Here is a 21,654-nt window from a genome sequence, read left to right on the forward strand (position 1 = left end):
ATGAACTGCCTTGCCCTCAGCCACAGCTCTGGTGACTGACACAAAGACGTCAATCAGTTTGAGCAGGCATGATCTACCTTTCACAAAACCAAATTGAGTGAGATCTAGAGTTTGGAGATTCCCTATAGCCTTGCTAATTAGGTCCATGACAATGTGCTCCATAGCCTTACATATCAGACTCATCAGGCTAATGGGGCAATAATTCCCAGGGTCTGTAGTCGCCCATCCTTTATGGAGAGGGCCGACTGTAGCAGTCCGCCATTCGGTAGGGTCAAAGCCTGAGGTGAGGCTGTGATTGAACAGGGCATACAGATGTGGTGCCAGTTCCCTTTCTGATTCATGTAGAACCCAGACAGGGATATTTTCGGGTCCCATGGAAGCTGTATTCTTGGCCTTGGACAATGCAGCTTTAAGCTGTGCTGCAGTAATGCTGGGTACCTGGCATTCCTCCGGTATTGTGATTTGTCGTTTAGGGGGTAGAGATGGGTAAAGTTGGCACTGAATCTTTCAGCTAGTATGTTGGCAATATCTGTTGCCTCAGTATAGGAGGTGCCATTGTGCAGTAACTCAGAGCAAACCTGGGTATTGTCATGGAGATTCTTGATATAACTATAGAAGGCTTATGTATGAATGATTTTACTTTTGCTAGTTTGTTTTTCCTGTTGACATTAAATAGCATTTTATATATTCTTACAAAAGAAACATTTTTACTTGCATCAAGACAAAAACCTTTTTTATACCTAAACTAGTTCTGACCCAGTTATGGCTGAGAATTGCTGTTCAGTTTCCATTATAAATTTTAACATTAAATTGTAACTACTATCTTTGCATACTCATTCAGAAGTTAACACATTCAGTTATTTTTTTTAAACATTCCCCTTTATGTCAAGATATATCTCATACAGCAAATGTGGTGTACTGTGTTTACCATGCAGGTGTTTCTTATCCTCCTTGATGTTGTGAAAGATCCCTGTATAATGGAAGTTTTGATTGCTTTGAAAACTTTTCCTTAGAGTATATTTTCCTTTCTTACATTATATCCTACAGAAGACTGTTATTTGTTCAAGGGTTTGTGTGTATGTGATATATGTGCAAGCATATAACTTTTTTGATGCTAATATTTATTTATTGAAATACCTTGTACTGTAGGTTTATGAAGTGAATTTAACAGTGAGTGATGAACCAAGTTCACTAATCATACAGAATGAGGTATTACCACACAAAGCAGACCTCATTGTATTCCACTATTCCTTTTTTTTTTTTTTTTTTTTTTTTTTTTTTTTTTACATAAGACTAGTTTTTCCCATTGACTTCTGCAGGATACATTAGTTTCTGCTGAGTAGATCTTGAAGTAGTTTGATTGTTTTTGTGTAAGTAGCATCTTGTGAATTCCTTTGAACTTTAGTTGTGAAGTAATTCTTTAACTTTTTATTTTTGTAGCAGCCATGTTAGATGTATTTTTAGTATGTTTGGATTTATACTTGTGTTTTTTATTTGTATTTACTTAGTTTAGATAACTGGAACAGGGACCAGCTTCCTGGTAATGCTAGCAATGCTCTTTTATGATTGACTAGTTGTGGTTAGTGTTTATTTTTTAGCTTTTATTCTAATAATAAATATGTTCCAAACATATGCTAAATAAATTATAAACATATAAATAATGTAATCTTTTGAATTCTACATTTTTCTGCCTGTTTACCTTCTAGCCTGTAAACCTCAGACCTTCCCAATGACACTCCAGCCCTTGTTTGACTGATGCTGGGGACTAATCATGCAGATCTATTTCGGGGGGGGGGGTCTTGTGTGGAGCCATCATTATTTATACAGGCATCACAGGAGGTTTGGTAGTTTTTATCTTTATTTGGCCTAAATCTACACTAACCCCTTCTGGTTATGTGCTTAACTGCCCAACTTCCCTTGCCTTCCTGTCAGCCACCCACTCTGTTTCTCCAACCTGAGTCATCCCATTCTAAGTGAAGTCTTCATCTAGTTGGGTAATCATACCATGTTTTAAATTCTGATAAGCATGTTGAATTTTATATGGTTAATTTAGGTGGGAGATAACTTTTTGGGGGCTGTTTGTATAGATTTTGTTTATGCATATGTTTCTGTTTGAACATACTGTCTCTTTTTCCTCCAAGTAATAGAGTATTAATGCTTGGGAAAGTTTTACCCTGAAATGGGATGTACAGTTCGGCATATCTCACATTTTTCTTTTTTATTTGGTGCACTTTGCTATGCGCATCTTATGGTTAACTGTAATAACCACTGTGCAGCCTCTCATATGGCTTTTTTTAATATTTCAGTAATTCCATTCTGACAGTTTTAAAAATTAATTTTGATGACAAACATGTTTTGAGGAGTTAAAACTGTGCCTCCAGCCTTTGGAATCAGTTAATTAACATCATGCCAGAACATCCTCTGTTCAGTCAGATCCCTCATCTTTCTCTTTTAGACTGCAGAATGTGTCAGTCTTTAAGAATATACTACTGTTTTAATATACTAATGTTTTAATATGCTACTGTTTTAATATACTACTGTTTTAAAACTACCTTCTGTATTGACAGCATTACTTATGGAGCACTTAACTGCTGCACACTATTGGACCTCTAGAGATGGACTTTCAGAATAAGCAATGACAAACTACATTTCTAACAACGTTTTTGAAATCATTGTTCAGTATGGAAATTAATGTGTTTGATTTGTATGAGACTGCAGCTCAGTTTTTAAATCTATGTAAGCTCTATAACATGTACAACAGTTATTTATATATAGACTTTTCCTTGGTAACATGAGTACTTCTTAGTTTTTACATTTTATTTTTTGTGAAAATTTTAATATGTAATATGGTACCATTGTGACAGTATTTTAAATTATTTTAGACTTTGTATTCTAGGGTTTTGACTTGATTTTCTTGCATTCTTATGTTCATAGTATTGCAATGCTTGTGTATGCTCAATCTCTGTTGTACAATACAAACAAAAATGAAAGAGAAATAAATCAACCTTCTTTCTTGAAAACACTGTGCAGAATGCAGATACATAATAGGTTTGTTATGGCTTGCCCTAAACTACTTTACTATTTCAGCTGTCCAGAGGAAGAAGAGAGGACGAGTGAGTCTGAAGAAGATAAAAGGATTGCTGAAGCCAAAGTTGCCAAGATACAAAGGATCCAAGGTAGGTTTGCTAATAAAGACATTATCTAGTCTGAACTGCTAGTCCGTCTCTCTAGCACAAATAGAGTTACAACAATTAGAAAAAGGATATGTATCACAAAGAAGACAAATCAAAGTATTCCCATTTTTAATAAGAATTATTTATTCCTGATTATGTATCCTACCAAAAACATGTATTTGTAGACCTAGAAGCAATTTTAGAACTGTTGAAACGATTTCTTTGTTATGATATACATTTTAGTAATACTCCACGACTGGGTGTGGGTAATGCAGGATTTGCCCATGGTTGATATGGATTGTTCATGAGGGCAAAGCTTGAGAGATTAAACAAAACCAGCCACGGGTAAATACTGCATTACCCATACTCAGGAGTGGATTATCACAATTATAAAATGAAATTATTTAAGGGGAAAAAAGTCTTTCTTTTTTTAAATAATGTCATTATGTAAAAAAAATTTGTATTCTTCTGCCTGCTTCTGGTAATTTGGGCCATCCAAAAAAGTAGGTTTCATGCTGTAAGAGTGTAAGAGATGTGTCTGCCTTTACATGCCCATCTCTCTGAGCTAGACACCACAGGAGAAGGAGAAAGTTGTCCCCACCACCACCGTCAGGATGTATCATAGCTCTGCACTGTGCCAAAGACATGGATTTTTTTTTTTTTTTTGTTACAGCTGTTTATTTTTCTTTCTTTTTTTTTTGTGTGGAAGCTAAATGGTAGAAACACAAACTACCACCGTGTTGTTTAATGTGTAGTATTTTATCCCATTGCAGATAAGAAGACAGGGCTGCTGTAACTATTTCATTTAATAGTTACAGCTGCGGGAGTCGAGTTTGTTTTCTCTGATTTGCAGAGATAAGCACTGGGTAGCTGTAGCTATTTGTGGCAACAGTTACAGCTGCCTAAGTTCTAGTTGTGTTTCCTCAGGTTTTAGCAACCTCTGTCAATATTTAGTGAAGCTGGTGTTGTCTACTTTGTGGAGCTTATTAAAAGCTGCTACTGACTGGACTTGTTGGGAATGGCTGATTTACAACGGACGCACTGATTGATCTGTCCAGTCAGCGTGCACATTTTTTGAATACTAATTATCTTTTATTATATAGTACTGCATAATAAACAAATCTGTTTACTGTTGTTATATGTTGTTGAAAGTTAACCCGCGGTGGTAGTGCTGCAGTAGCGTTGTCACCTCACAGTAAGGCGCTGTCCGGTTCTATTCTCATCTAGAGCGTCTTCTACGTGGAGACATGTGTGAATGGGCGTACCTTTGTTGAAGGTTGTGTGTCAGGCCTGGCAAGCCGGTACATAAAAATCAACTGCCAATCATTAGCGGACCGGAGTTCCGCTGTGGCGACCCCTAACCGGGAAAAGCCGAAAGACACAAACAAATATGTTGTTGAAAGTTAAGGACCCCATTACTTACTGCAGGTCACTTAGTGAATTAGATTGAAGATATTAATCAGCCCTGAACCAAAATATTAAGTGTGAAATAGGAATCTGAACTGACTTCATGCATTTATGTTGGTGTAGCACCACCATGTGGTCAAAGTAGAACACTCATAATAATTTAGAAAAGGCCAAGAAAATGCATGCATAAAGCCTTTCTTATATTTATGTTGACATATCACCACCTTGTGGTCAAAGTAGAACACTTGTAGTAATTCAAAAAAAGGCCAAGAAAATGCATGCATAAAGCCTTTCTTGTATTTATGTTGATATATCTCCACCTTGTGGTCAAAGTAGAACACTTGTAATAATAATAATAATAATAATAATAATAGTGATAATAATAAAGCCAGGAAAATGCATGCATAAAGCCTTTATGTCACTGTTTCATTACATACGAGTATTTGTCTTTGCATGCCTGCAGTTTTGTTTTGCACTGAAGTCAGCTTTAGAACTAATCATAATGAACCCTGATTACAGTCCTTTCTAAAAGAATTAAAGACGCTAGTGTTTTCCATTCATGTTCCCTACAGATGGAACCCTAGTGCCACCTTATTTTGCACATTCCTTAGCAAAACATCCTTATTTACTCCAAATATCTGAGATCATTCTACATAGCAGCATTTACACAGATGCAATTTCAGTTAACTTCACAGTTTAAAATAAGAAACCTGCTAATTTTGTATGCAAATATATAGGTCTGTAGATAGATTTAGACATGAACCATCCATTGATGACATTTACAGTGTGAAACAGGAATATAGAAGTATATGCTAAAGTCAAAAGTATCACCATACTCAGCAGAAATATATATCACATATCTGTAGTGTCTGTATATTCAGGACTTTTTTTGAGACGGTACACACCGGTATGGTGTACCGAGACCTCTGCAGCAAAAGCGCTGGATAGAGTGAGTCCATTTACGAGCAGAGTTTAAACTGCTGTTCACCTAAAAAGACAGTCACGTCATGATGTGTGTGTCATAGGATTGTGGGCTGCGGCGGTTGATGGGACTGAACAGTCAGCAGTCACGTAATCGTGACATGGGCTGCTGATTAACCCTGTTACTCTTGCATTCTCTTTCTGCACATTAGTTGCGAGGAGAGAACGAGAAGAGAAACAGGGCTAAGGTGTGTGTGTCATCACATTTTTGTGTTTTTTGGGGCTGTTGAGAGGGCCACAGCCCAACGCCAACCAGATGCTTTATTTTTTCCTGGCATACTACTCTATGAAACTTAAAGGCCGTGGCGTTGACTTTTTTTTTTTGTTATATATGTCATAAGCTGGCAGGGTTTAACCAGATACTAGGGAGGCAGTGTGTGTGGGGGGGACTGTTGATTTTCTTTTTTTTAATACACTGACTAGCAGCAGGGCAGGGTCAAAGAACCGTCAACGGAACCACTGTCCAGATGCTTCCTGTGGTCTGTCTGTGTGTTTTTTGGTGCTGTTGATAAGCAGGGACAACCGGATACGTTATTTTTCACCTGGCAGGATCAGTCTACTCTGTGCGTGAAACTTTTAAGGGCCATGGCGTTTACTTTTTTTTATATGTTATTATGTAAAACCTGTCAGGGTTTAACCAGATACTAGGGCGGCAGAGTGTTTGGGGGACTGTTGATTTTCTTTTTTTAATACACTGGCAGGTTCAACAGAACCAGGTGATTCCTGTGGTATGTGTGTTTTTTGGGGCTGTTGACTGGCAGGGCCACCCAGGTACTATCTTTATTTTTTTCCTGGCAGAGTCAACCAGATACTAGTACTTTGTGTGTTTAAGGGCCACTGTGTTACACTTAAGGAAGAGTGAGTTTGTCACTGAGCAGGGGTCATGTTAAAGGTGGTAGTGTCAAAACTGATGCGTAAGGGGAAGACAGAACCTGAAAGTGCCATTCATGCTGAGTAGGATGCTTTTTGGTGCATGTTGACAACACCGCATGCAACTTTCCAACTAACACTGGCAGAGGTGACATTCACAGCACCTCTGCTTTGTAGGTGTATTTATTTATTTTACATTTGTTTACTGGGAGAGTCCGACTGGGCATAAAACCCTTTTTCAGCGGAGGCCCCAGGAGAAAAGTTCCATTGTTAGTAAACTATTTTGTTAGTAGAAAGAAAATTGTATAATACAATAAAGAAAAAATAGTAACAGACATTCATAATGGTAAAAAGACTAGAACAGAATAAATTGGTCAAGTGGGAGGCAAGACCAATAATCTTGTATAACAATGCTTCTAGAAGACAGTTCTTACAGTACTAGCAGGTAGTGACATTGTATACAATCAGAGTACAATTACGATACTTAGTCTTATGTACAGGTAGCATAGCAAACTGAAGACTTAAAATCTGGCAGATATTAACATTGAGAAAGAAAATAAAACAACATAAGGTAGTCATATGGCTTAAATTCAATCAGAGAGAGAGAATCACATCATGGAATAGATGTGTATGGTACTCTGTACCCTGTCTTATCAGGACAGAGCACCATTTTACAGTGTAGAGTCCCTTGATCCATCCATGTGTAGTGCACAGCTATATGGCTATAGCTTACCATGTTTGGGAAGAGATGAGGGGAGTCAGATGAGGCTGTCCGGGTTTTAGTCTGCAGGATGGTTCATAGAACAATAACAACAGTACATTTTAAGTAAATGAACTCTGAAGCATGTACAACTGTTTTTACTTCTGAGCTGGGCTCAGCATGAATTTTGTGAAGGTGTTTATTCTCTAATGATCTGTCTGAAAAGCCATTTCCACGAGGAACCACAGTAATAAACAGATGCCAGTGGAACTCTCATAGAGCTGATTAAAGTGGCAGCCTGCAGTGCTGACAGGGTAACCCTAAGACATTGTTTAGACTACGGCTTCCAACTGTTTTGATTCTTCCCTCTCATTTATGAAAGACTAAAATATTTGAACTTGTACAGTGTCTCATATAGAGATTTAAGATTACCTTATTCTGGTATTTAGGGCATTTAGAGGCAACCACCTCTGGGAATGCTTGGGGTTATCAAAAGTGTACTAATTGGTTGTCTGAGATAGTAGCTGATACATGGAATAGACCACCAATTTACATTAAAGCAAGCTTTAATGACGATATTTTTAAGAACAGCCTGAACAGTTATTATGGAAACAACTGTTTTAGTATATTGGTAGGCTAGAAGGGCATTAATGCCTATGCTTGAAGTATTTGTATGTATGCATTAATATTGTGTCCTCCATATAATATAGTAACTTAATATATTTCCTAATTGTCTGTGTCACAACTTCTTCTTGTAATGTGACTGAGATGGGCAGCAAATGTATAAGCTGTAATCTTACATATATACATGTGGGCCTTAAAATTAACATAACATTGCCCCATACCTAATAATATATCATTCCACGTTATAGCTTTTGCATTGCAGATAACAGCTGAAGGTAAGACAGTTGGCTGGCCTCAACATTTCAAGTAACCTGGTCCAATGGCAATGTTCCAGAAGTGTTACTAACTAGACATTGGTCTGAAAGGGAAAAATGGATAAATTAAGGCTTGCAAAATTTATTAAAGATGCAGTTTATATAAAGCATATACATTCTTCTTTTTATAGGTTGAACGGTTATAACCTGGCAGGGTTAACCAGATACTAGGGAGGCGATGTGTTTTGGGGACTGTTGATTTTCTCTTTTTAATAAACTGGCAGGATCAACCGGATTCCTGTGGTCTGTGTGTTTTGGGGGGGCTGTTGATGACTCTCCCCAGTTCTAGTCTGAAATGTTTAATGTTTTGTGGTATGTATGTATGTATGTATCACTAATGGAATTGACATTATATATTTAGATGTCTAACCGTGTTGTATTGTATTTTATTTATTTATTTCAGTTTGTTAACTGGGGTAAAACACTGGTCTCTTTGGGGCATTTTACAGATTTAGCCCAGGAAATTAAAATAAAGTACAGACTACAAAATTGGTATTACAGCATGACAGGAAAGTAACAGAGTCCATAAACGTGTAATATAAATTCATTCTGAAATGGTAAAGATAGGGAAGGAGATGATATTTTGTCATTAGTAATTTAGTAGAGAGGTAAAGAGATACAGGTATTAATAGGGATAATTAAAGTTGTTGTTGTGTCTTTCAACTTTTCCCGGTTAGGGGTCGCCACAGCGGAACTCCGGTCCGCTAATGATTTGCAGTTGATTTTTACATGCCGAGTTGCCAGCCCTGACGCACAACCTTCAACGAAGGTATGCCCATTCATGCATGTCTCCATGCAGAAGACGCTCTAGCTGAGAATCGAACCGGACAGCGTCTTACTGTGAGGCGACAATGCTACCGCAGCACCACCACCTTAAAGTATGTGAGAAATTAGTTGTGCCTATAGGCTAACAATATATCAAGTGTTTTACATGCTTATTGCCTACTCCATTAAGATTTTTTTGTCAGAAGCTCAGAAGACTGTGTCACATTTTTTAAATCTGTGAAATGTAATTCTTTCTTTGGGAGGGGGTTGGCTGTAGATAATTTAATACAGCAGCATACAACTGTAACATTATCTAGCATATTTCTTAAATTTATCCCCAGTTTCTTTAGATTCTTCAGCAAAAAGCTGCTTTTATGAATGTTCCAAGATCCAACTTTTAAAACAGATGTTTGGAATATTATAAATCATCAAAAATATAATTTATGTAAGCAGCTGTATAATGGTACTGTGAATTGTGAATAGAGTGCCTAATATTTACAGCTCCTGTACTGTGAACGTCAGTACTTCTCATTCTGCACGGACAGCAGTATTGCTGATTAGGCTGCTACATTTTATATGACAACAGTGTGGGTCAGGACTCATAACTCTCAACCAGTACAATTTTGGTGTAGCACTGATTACATTTAATAGCTTCTTCATTGTCAAAAGTGTTTATTGTTCTCTTGTTTGAAGTCAGGAATATACTTCAGTGAGTCACTGTGCATTCTACGCAAATGTATAAGCACATTGCTAAATACTAGACCATTTACCCTTTAGTGATGGCCAAAATTACTAGTTACTTTTCTGGGACAGGATGCTTTATAAATAAACAACCGCGACTGAGCGAGGATGATCCAAATCTCACAGTTTGTAGTGATGCTATGAGGATGGTGTCTATGCAAAATGTTGCTTGTGCTTCAAGCAGTAATGTTTCAGATAAGCCAGATGGTGCTATGGAGGTGGAATCCTTACAAAGTATTGCTCCATGCAGTAATGCCATTCATGAGGCTGCTGGTGACACAGACTGGCCTGACTGCAGGACTTTGGACCAGAAAAATGACTACTGCAGTAAGCACAGCTGGCCATCGATTTGCAGTAAGAAACTTGGATGTAAAACGTGCTGTAGTGTGGGGGATCTTGGCATAGAGACTAAGAAGAAGGCTCTCAAAACTGCAAAGGAATGGACCAATGACTTGATAACTTCCTTTGGTAAAAGTCGACAGCAACAGTTAACATCCCTGCGAAAAAAAATATTCGACCACAAGGAATCTGAGTCACAAAGCTGCCACAAAGCTTCTTGAACAAGCAGACAAACAAATTCTTGAGCAGATGGTTTTGAAGGCCCAGGCAAAAGAAAAAACTGCCACAATGAGCATTTTTTGTACTGCCTATAAAGTGGTGAAACAAAACCAAAGCTTTCATAATTTTGAGTCTAAAATTGATTTACTACAACTAAATGGAGTTGATATGGGATGCATTCTTCATTCTAGTAATGCATGCATCAACATCGTTAATCACGTAAGCAATGAAATGATAAAAACTCTTACAAAACAAATTTACCACATCCAGTAGCAAAATATCATTAATTATTGATTATTGATTAGTCAACGATGTTGAGCAACAAATTGACGCTCATTGTTTTTGTTCGTACCTGTCTTGCTGACAGCAGAATGAATTCAGCAGTAAATTTATTTTTGGACTTAATTGAACTGCAAAACACAACAGCGGAAGTGATTTTTAATTCTTTGCTTAAGTGCCTTAAATCTCATGGTTTAGCAGAGGATTACTTGAAGTGTAACTTGGTTTGTGTTGCATGTGATGGTGCAGCCATTATGCTGGGATGTAAAAGTGGTGTTGACAGACAAGTTTCCATCAGTTATCTTTTGACACTGTATGGATCACAGATTGGAACTCTCTGTCAGGGATGTAATCAAACAAGTTTTGGGCATTAACAAATTTAAGGCGTTTCTTGATAAGCTGTATGTGCTCTACCATTCCTCACCAAAAAATAACAGAGGATTACAGATGAGTGCAAAAGAGCTGGACACTCAGATGATAAAATTTGGTTGAATTTTAAGCACACAATGGCTGGCATCAAGTTACCATACCAAGTCTGCAGTTTGGGAAAAGTGCGAAGTTCTGGTTAAACATTTTGAGGAAGCCAAACAATGTCCATCATGTGATCAAATGGAGTGGTATATGTATGATGGTTTGCAAAGAAAAATCACGTCAACAGAGTTTGTGCTAGATCTTGGCTTAATGTGTGATGCCCTTCAAGAACTGTTAGAATTAAGCTTGGAACTGCAAGATCCCAACATCGATTTGTACAATGCAAATGAAAAGATACAAATGCTCGTTCAAGTTTTGAAAGAAAGGCAAACAAATCCAGGTCACTATTACGAGATGGCTGCAATGACTGTGAAAAATCTCCAGTTCAGCGGCATGTTGATTCACAGCAAGGATTGCAAAAATGATCCTCCAATTGATCCAACTGTGTTTTACACATAACTTCATGAATCAATGTCTAAAAGGCTAATTGACTGTGACAATGCCACATTTGCACAACAGGCACGCATATGAAAAACAGTGGCCCAAGGATGTACATAATCATTTAACCTTTGGTGAAAAGGAAATTAAGGGCATCTGTAGAAAGCTGCATTTATCAGAAAGAGATGCAATTTATGGATACCATCAGTACTTCATTGAAAACTAGTCCAAAAAACTGCAGCCACTATTGCATGGCTCTTAGTTGTATTCCATTTTCAAGTGAGTGCGAACATGGATTTTCACAAATTAATCTAATTGTTACTCCAGTGAGAGCCTCATTACTTAAAAGAACTGTTTCCGCACTTCTCTTCATATGATTGGTTGGCCCTCCACTCACACGCTTCGATCCTGCAAGATATGTTAATTCATGGCTGTTACGAGGACGAAGATCAGCCATTGGCACTCAAAGCAAAGAACCAATTAAGGAGACTTCATTTGATGAAAATATGGAAAAAGTTTGGAATTTTCTTTAAAACTCCATCAGCTTAAGGACTGATTGTTTTATGGGACGGCATAACTTTTTTGTAGGATGTAGAGGTCATTATTAACTTGCAGTTGATATTCTTCAGTTTTGGAAATTCTGTAAAGCACAATATTATGCAGTACTTACCTGCGACATGATGTCTTCAGCAATCAACAATTAAGTGAGAGCAAGCAGTACTGGGTGCATACTGCTTTAAATTTTCCATGTGACTGGAGCTCTTCACATTTCAGATCATTCACTAATCATACTGTATGTTACAAATCTCCACCATTTTATCTGAGATTGTCATTTGTGCCATTAATTATATGTCTGTCTCAATGTGAATTACTGTGACTCTTTCTTGATAAATATGTGTGCTTTCCGGTCCTTACACTCATTCTACCCTCTGTTCTCCACTTCTCAGACAACTATAGAATGAATACAGATGGTAGGGACTTCTGTACAAGCAGAAGCAATCATTTTCTTGTACTGTAAAATCTTGAGGATGCCCATTGTTAGCATGCAAAATAGGACATGCATCTTAATTTCTTTGCTCAAGAATTCTGGAGAAAACAAGCAATGAGGGGACAAAAGCTGAAAATTCGGGACAATTTCTTAAATATTACTCTAATTCACAAAAATGATTACAACTTTGAAGATTATGATCTGGTCCCCAATCATAACCCCTTTATAATATTTTTCAGACATGGATGTCAAGGGGTTCACCTTGAGAGTAAAGCTTGAGAAGTGAATGTTGGTATCCAATATTGTCATCCAATTCACATGATGATGAAAGTATAACACTAAATACTGGGACGGGACAAGGACCAGGTAAAAAGTGGGGGATCCAGACCCTCATACTTCAGTCTCAGTCTGTGAGTTGGCCACAAATATCTCTGTGTTGGCTTTGTTGACACACTGCCCAGAAATGATATCAAAGTTTTTCAGTAATCCAGGCATCCAGCTATCAGTGAGATCCTTTCTTGGGTTCTGCATAAGGACTAAACAATCATCCATAAGTACAGCCCTTACTATCCCACACATGGATTGCCCATAAATGGACCTAGTCTGCTGAAGGAACCTATTTAGGGGTTGTACAGTCAAAAGAAAAAAGAATGTGAAAATTGACAACCCTAGCAAGTGCCCTTGTACAAATTAAAGGGACTAGACAATAAATCATTACTTAAACATAACATATACTTGAGGCAGGGGCTTCATTGCAAGATAATCACCGATTGGGAGGCTATCTTCAAAGAACTATCTCTAACAAAGTTGAAAACCTTCTCAAAGTCAACTAAAACCACCAGAGAAGGTTCAACTACCCCTTGCAGTCTTGATATAAAGGAGCACTGTCCTTATGATATCCTCAATTTTCCAAATTAGTACAAACCCAGCCTGTGTGGGAAAGATAAATTTTGACAGAAGTGATTTAGTCTGCTGTGCTAGGACTTTAACATATACCTAAAGTTCCACATTAATAAGAGAAACCAGGCAATGGTTTGCAACCAGTGACCACTAAGGAATCTTTCCTGGCTTTAGGGATAACCATTATTATGGTAGATGTACAAGAGAAGGTTAATCATCATGCAAGTCTGGAAAGATCTAAAAATATTCAACAACCCATGGAAAAATTGATAGAAAGCTTTTATACAGTTATACATTTACCCCATTCAGGTCACAGGCTTTACCACAAGCCATACCATCTATCACCTTGCACACCTTCCCTTGAGAAATTGTTGAGAGAACTCTACTCCACGTTTCCAGTGACAGTTTAAGATGGTTCACTTTGTCAAAGAATTCACTCATCTTACTCTCCCAATCATCAAGCAAAGGACTTCTAAGAAAAGTGATGGGACTCTGCAGTAATTCATATTTCCCCAGTGAGCATAACCTGTTTGCCAGTCACCTTGACCTCTGCTATGGATATCTGTTGCCTGCAAGCCTTGACCTTTTGCCTAGAAACTTGCCAGGCCTTTCACCATCAGGCCAGGCCTTCATTTTGGTTGTTTCTAAATACAGCTGTGGGATTTTTGCAACACCGTACACGTACACTTGACAATTTGTCAATTTAAAATTTTAACCCGTTATGTGATGTATTAAATATTGAGATATTTCATTTGGAACCCCATGAATAAAGGATGTAAGAGGAGCTCTTCAAAACAAAATTACTGTCTGGGACAGGTGGAACCCATCAGAACAAGGATAATGCAGGATTGCAGGTAAAATTTAAGATTACTGTCCACTCATCATCATCATCTTCTTCCAGCTGTTCCCGTTAGGGGTTGACACAGCGGATCATCTGTTTCCATTTCTTACTGTCCTCTGCGTCTTGCTCTGTCACACCAGCCACCTGCATGTCCTCTCTCACCATATCCATAAACCTTATCTTAGGCCTTCTTCTTTTCCTGTTACCTGGTAGGTTCATTGTTAGCATCTTTTTCCCAATATACTCAGCATCCCTCCTCAGCACATCTCCAAACCAACATAATATTGCCTCTCTGACTTTGTCTCCAAACCTTCCCACCTGGACTGACCTTCTAATATACTTATTCCTAATCCTGTCCACCCTCATCACACCCATTGCAAATCTTAACATCTTTAACTCTGCCACATCCAGCTCTAACGCCTGCCTTTTTGTCAATACCACTGTCTCCAACCCATATAACATAGCTGGTCTCACCACCCTCTTGTAGACCTTCCCTTTCACTCTTACTGGTACTCATCTGTCACAAATCACTCCTGACACTCTTCCCCACCCACTCCATCCTGCCTGTACTCTCTTCTTCACCTCTCTTCCACACTCACCATTACTCTGAACTATTGGTCCCAAGTATTTAAACTCATCCACCTTCACCACCTCTACTCCTTGCATCCTCACCGTTCCACTGTCCTCCCTCTCATTCACACACATATATTCTGTCTTAGTCCTGCTGACCTTCATTCATCTTCTCCCTAGAGCATATCTCCATCTCTCCAGGGTTTCCTCCACCTGTTCCTTACTCTCACTACAGATCACAATGTCATCTGCAAACATCATAGTCCATGGGGACTCCTGTCTGATCTCGTCTGTCAACCTGCCCATCACCACTGCAAATAAGAAAGGGCTCAGAGCTGATCCTTGATGTAATCCCACCACTATCATGCTTAATAATTTGCTGTGAGAAGTAACTTCAATTGTTGCATTATTAACAGAGAAGATTTTATTTTTTCATGAAAAGAGGTTTGCAGAAAAAAAGAAGTATGGGGAGTTGGGACAGGGTGGGGCAAAGGGTGAGACTGGGCAGGGTGGGGGGGTGACCCAAATGATGCAACATATGCGTACCACCACCTTTTTGCTTACAAAAAAAGCACTGTGTTCATTGTAGTTTGTGAGGTTTTGTTGTATATTGCAAACACATATAACCCCAGAAACATTCAGAAAAATGACCTACTTATTTGTAGGTCCTTCCACGGAGGCTAGGAACAAGACAACCAGATGTCATCACACACAGCAAAGTGTATCAGTGCCAGTGTGATATTACATCAGGAAGATACGAGTGTCTGTAAGTGATTTCTTTTTGTGATAAAATCTTGAACATCAGGCAATAGTACGACTATCATTCATGAAGTCATTAATTATCCCAGTCCAATCAGAATCTAAATGATTAGCTGATGTACCCACCCTATTTGGAACTGCTTTGTGAAGGACTGAACTCACAACATAATCTCTGTTAAACTGCTTTAAAAAGAACAGGGCAAACAGCATAACCTTCACAACCTGTCGGCCAATAACAACTCTGGGATCGAATGCATTCTGATAAAAGAGACAGGTTAGAACTGTTACACATTGTTGATAAGTGCATTTAACATGGAGAAAATAATACCTCAGTATGATAACACCAGAAAGGAAGTCTATAAGGTACAAACACCCATGGCTGTTACTTCAGTTGACCATGTCAACAAAACACATTTAAATTTTCACAGCAGTGAAAAAATATTGACAGGTTTCCAGGGGAAAGGTTGCCTCCCACACAGAATTTACCCATATCTTCAACACTTTTAAGTGGTAAGCACTTATCCAGTGGTGTTACATCATCTGATTTTCCACTGGTCAAGGTCTGATTGGGAGGGGAGTGTCTGTGCCTGTCACTCACCAGATTTGTAGAAAGAAAAAAAGACAAATTTCTTCTGTTTACAGTTTTCATCAAGATGTCCCTGCCTGACAGGCATATCCTGCCATACTATCCAAATACCTGTCAATGGTTAATAAATGGTAGCCATTTGAAGTGTTAGGGCCAGCTATATTGAATCCCAAAATATGGAGACTGAATGGCTAAAAGAATGGGCTTGCATATAATAAATCCAAAATGCCATTTCTTGGAATATTCACTTTTCTCCACAGTATGTCGGTCTTGGGTTTGGTATTTATTTTATTTTACATTTGTTGACCGGACTGGTCCAACTGGATATATGTCCATTTTCAGCAGAGGCCCGGGGAGAAAAGCTCCAGTGAACATAAATATTAGTTATTTTACATGACTGATTCTAAAAATACAGGTACATTACACATTTCTAGCAAGTCTTTACATTTCTTTACATTGCTGGTTGAAGAATCTTTATACATGAAATGATTTGGGAAATAATACAGGAAGATGTTTGTAATGACATGAGATTAATATGTGAAAACACGCTCTCTTTATAGGTTAACAGAGGAGCATCTACTTGGTACAGAAAGAGTACCATGTACCCAGCGATAAGTGAGGATGTTAGTCAGGGTTAGCACAAGGGCATAACCAATGTGTTTTGAGGTATAGTTTCAGTTTGTTTTTAAAAAGTGTTAATAAGGAAATCAAGGTCAGGTCACTAGGGAGTGAGTTCCAGGTTTTGCCAACAGTGTTAGAAAACAAGGAGTCACCAGCCATATTGTTGTTTTTTCTTATTTGTACAAGTAGTTTGATGAGCGTAGGATCTTAAGATTATTGTAGGAGGTGATAAGGTTAGTAAATATTGGAGTATTAGTAGGTTGATACAGGATCTTGTGTGCAACTGTTATTTGGTTATATAGCAGTTGGTTTGGTAACTCTAGCCATCCTAGTTGTTCTAGGTTATGACAGTGATGGGTTCTGAAAGCAGAGCCAGCGGCAAATCTATCAATATTGTTATAGGAGATTGCTAGCTTGTTAAGGTTATTTTTACACAAGTTAGTAAATATAGGGGAGGCCTAGAAGAGAGTAGAGATTAAATGGGTGTGGGCAATAATAGTCCTATTTAATGGAGTCAGGAAGGGTTTGATCCTATAAAGGGAGCCGAGTTTTTTGTTGACTGTTTTTATCGTACTGTTAATATGAGTGTCAAAGTTAAGGTTGTTATCAATTAATACCCCTAGTAGTTTGGTAGTGGGATCAGGAGATATGATAGTACCGTTGTTTGATATAACAGTAAAATTAAGTGGGGAGGCCCTACGAGTTGGAGTGAATAGTAAGAGTTTTGTTTTTTTGGGATTCAAGATGAGGCAATGGTGTAGAAGCCATTTTTCGACTGTATTGAACACCTTTTGGGTTAGAGTCTGTAGATCAGGTGGAGAAGTGGCTGAGCATTAATGTGGAATTGTCTGCATATTGGATACAAGTAGCTTGTGGAATTACTGAATGTAGGTCTTTAATAAAAATAGAAAATAGGAGAGGACCTAATATAGAGCCTTGATGGACACCAAGGGCAATGGGAAGGTGGGTGGATAAGTTATTATCCCATAGTACAGTCTGCTACCTATTGTTTAAGTAGGATTGAAACCATTGTATAACCAGTGTGTCTAGTGAAAGGGTTTTAAGTATGTTTATGAGTAGTTGATGGTTAACCATATCGAAGGCTTTAGAGAGATCAATAAACAGGGCTGAGGAAAGAATGTTATTGTTACGATTTTGGTTAATGCAATCAATGAAGGATAAGAGAGCAGAGGTGGCGCTGTAAAATGGCCTAAAACCATGTTGACAGTTAGCTAGTAGGCTGTTTTGGATAAGGTAGTTTAGCAGTTGTTTATGTACATATTTTTCCATAGTTTTTGCCAGGGGTGATAGTATAGCTATGAGTCTGTAGTTTGATAACTCATTGGAGTTACCACCTTTATGTAGGGGATAATATGTGAAATTTTCTAGATAGATGGGATGGTTCCTTCAGTTATAGTTCTGTTAATCAGGATAAATATGGGATAGGCTATGGCTTTTGCAGCTTTTTGCAAATATTCTGCTGGTAGTAGATCAGCTGAGGGGGTGGTTGGTTTAAGTTTCTGAATAAGGGTACGGACAAGGGATGTAGGAACAGGTTGAAAGTGAAATGAGGAGAGTGAGCTGGATATAGAAGTAGTCAGGCTTGAGCTGTTAGGAGATAGTTGGTTGGCAAGAGTCTGGATGGTCTCTGTAAAGAAAGTGTTAAAGGTATTGGCAATTTGTTTGGGATTATCCTGGTTAGTGCTTGATGGGGTTGGTCTGACAGAACGACCAGGGCGTAAAAGTTTATTGATGCCTGCCCAAATCTTTTAAGGTTTGTTTCGATGGGTTTGCTGGAGTTGATAGTAAAAGTTTTGTTTATCTAACAGAATGGCCTTTTTTGTATCCTTTCTTAACTGTCTAAATTTTATATGATCTACAGGGCTTTTTGTAGTGTGCCATTTGTCCCAGACTTTATTTCTAAGTAGGATTTTTTGTTTGGTTACTTTTGAGATCCATGGGGCAGGTTTAATCTTAGTTCTAATAGTACATGTTGGTGCATTTCAGTCTAAAATGGCTAAGAATTTGGTGTTAAAGTATTTTACTGCTTCCTCCAGTGGAAGATGTTTTAGGGCTGACCAATCACATTCCCTCAGTTCATTTTGGAAGATGTCAGGGTTGAAATTGTTGTTGCTCCTTACTGTCTTACAGGTGGTTAGGTTAGGAATATCAGTCTTATGCCTGATTGTAAAGGTGAGAGAGTGGTCACTTACATCGTCAGGGAGGGTCTCTACCTTATATAATTGGTGATGACTGTTAATGCGAATCCAGTCTAAGGTACTATCTTTGTTATTGGGTTTGTTGGTCCTTGTGGGGGAGGTAATGGTTTGATTAAAACCATATAGGTTAATATGGGTAGTAGGTTGTTCAGTTGTACAGTTCTTCCGATTGATATTAAAGTCGCCGAGGACTATGGTTTCTTGGGAGTAGTTAGTGGACAGCCAGCTAAGGATGTTTTCAAGGGTGTTAGTATTATTACCTGGGGGAAGATAGACACAGATGATATAGATGGCTTTACATTTATTGAGCTGAACCTTGGAAATAATGAACTCGGCATTACTATCTAGAGGTGGTTTGGAGTACTTAAATGTACGTTTTAGGAGTACACATGTTAGGTTCTGATATTTCTTTGCTTTGGGGTTGTTATATCTGATGTGAGTCAGTCTGTGATATTTTGCTAGTAGGTAGTTAGATTTGCAAGGTATGCTTATATGGTTTTGAGAGACTGGAAGAGTTGGTATGGAGGATTGCTTAGTGGGGTAGTGAAATCCTAGGTAGTTAAGATGTTCATAGAAGGTAGATAGATAATGTATAGTTAGCAAAGGTAGGAGTGAAAATAAGAATAGAAGTTTCAGGTGTGATATAGAAGATATTGATGGCATTGTGGAAGTATTTGGAGGTAGGTAATGGAAGTTTACAATTTAAGGATTGGGTGTGTACTAGGTTTTGGCACTTTAGGGATTTGGGCTTTGTGATTGGTTGTAAAGAATGAGGGTGTGGTTAGGGTGTAAAAACGTAGGACTACTGGGGGTGGGTGGAAATTGGGGGTAGGGTAGTGAGCCCGCAGGGCGAATGGAGCGGGTAAAGCCAAGGGAAGGAAGAAGATCAGTGAGAACAATCAGTGGAGTGCTGACTGCTGGCAGTTAGTTTAGGTGGAGCTAAGTAAGGAGATGAAGAACTTAATAGTAGTGATAGTGGGGAGAGTAGTAGAATGATTAACAGGGATTTTGGAAGGATAGAGTGGGACTGCAGTATGAACAAGAAAAATAAAATTAGATGCCTGTGAGCTAAGGTCTAAGACAATAGGAAAAACCTTAAAGAAAGTCACGTTGCATCTTAATCTGTTGTTTTACCTTGATTGCCCTATGACAAATAGTGAAAATACTTAACAACTAGATTCTACAAGGCATTCAGTAGCTCGCATATACGTTCAGGGGCATGGGAGGTTGCAGGGGTGGGCTTGCTTCCTGTAAAAATAAGTTTTAAGGAGAAGAGGGATTCTTAAGATTCGTTCTTCTGTGTTTTTAGTCTTTTTTTGGCTTTTTGAAATTTTGAGTACCGACATTTCAATAGGGAGCACTAATGAAATACAATTTTACATATGAGTGGTAGCATTTTTTGTATAATATATAACCTTCAAATCAGAAGATGAGACTCCCTGACCTTTCTCATACAACTGAAACACCCATCTCTGCTCTTCTTTCCCCAGAATGTACAAGGTTGCTAGGAGTTACTAAATATATGTTTGAGGAGCCCATTGAGGAGTTTATGCCAATTACCCAGTGCATTGAATGGCTACATGACTTGCTGAGACTCGCACAGCAGACAAATGGAAGCCAAGGAAATTAATCTCTGGACTAGAGAAAGCAACTTATTAAGATCTCATAGCCTCTGTCCTAATTGCCACCTTACATGAAAGCTATCAGGTTACAGGAAAGTAGGACATTAACTTGTGTTGCTAGGAGTGTGAGAAATAAGTGTTAATTTCTTTAAGACAGATGTTTTTTCAGACAAGATGAATATCAGCTGTGAATTCAGACTACCCAAACGGAGCTGAAATGCACTCCAACTCCAGTTTGACAAACTTTTTACATTTACCATGGGAATCCTGAATAAAATAAATTAAAGTAGTTACCTGGCATGACTCCAAAATATGCAGCTCTTTTCTGAAACACTGTACCAAGCATGCTTTGCTAAGGAATGCAAATTCCCAACAGATACCTTAACTGGCTTCTTGCCATTGTGAACCTTGTACATTGTTTTGTCACAAGACTTAGTGTATCTTTCTGTAACTGAGTTGGGTTTGGCATGAGTAGAAGACTTGCATCTAAATCTGTTGTTTTACCTTGACTGCCCTATGACAAATAGTGAAAGTACTTAACAACTAGATTCTACAAGGCATTCAGTAGCCTTATTATATGTGCTTCAGTATTACCCACATCAGCCATTAAACCATTCTTAGCTATATGTTCTCCATACTATTTCATGGAACTCGCTAACCATCTAGTGGGTACCTCCCTTCCCTTTGCCCTTGTTTTATTTCCCTATGCATGTATCATCTACTTATGAATCCCACTGTGTATCCAGGGAAGCTGTGACTTCCTAATGAAAAGCATGCACTTGTAAGCTGCATTTGCACTATTATACAGTTATTTTAATTACACTGGATATCATCATTCCCTCACTACAAGCTAGGCCGTAGCAGAGTACTACTTAGCTTCCCACCTGCCAGCATCATGACTTGAAAGAAAGTAGACTGTCCTTGTAACAGTTTTAGTAAATAGGAAAAGAAGTTTTGTCATCGCTGCCACAGCTGCATGACCATCTCACCGCCCTCTGCTGAACTTCCACATTTACCCATACTTTAGTGATCGTTCACCATTTTGATAGTGTATTTTAACATGCAGCCTCTGGGAATAGTCCTCATCAGTGTTAATGGTGTTGTTATGCAGTTGTGTCACAGGAGGTGATGCTACACTCTGATTATTACATAGTTTTAGAGTTGTTCCCTTAAAAGGAACATTGTGAAACTTCGGTCTAAAATGCTGGCCCCTGTTGTGGTTATGCA

General features: G+C 38.3%; 1 protein-coding gene across 4 annotated transcripts in view; it reads left to right on the forward strand.

Moving 5' to 3' along the window:
* Positions 1-21,654, forward strand: part of ARHGEF28 (Rho guanine nucleotide exchange factor 28) — a 3,217,901-nt gene that overhangs the window by 2,747,164 nt on the left and 449,083 nt on the right. For all 4 annotated transcript variants that reach the window (XM_044063941.1, XM_044063943.1, XM_044063942.1 and 1 more), the window contains one exon: positions 3,088-3,176. In XM_044063941.1, the coding sequence (XP_043919876.1) occupies positions 3,088-3,176 (89 nt within the window). The remainder of the gene's footprint in view (positions 1-3,087; positions 3,177-21,654) is intronic.

The sequence above is a fragment of the Protopterus annectens genome, chromosome 2.part2 (genome assembly GCF_019279795.1).
Source record: "Protopterus annectens isolate FY-2018-M chromosome 2.part2, PAN1.0, whole genome shotgun sequence".
Lineage (NCBI taxonomy): Eukaryota > Metazoa > Chordata > Ceratodontiformes > Protopteridae > Protopterus > Protopterus annectens.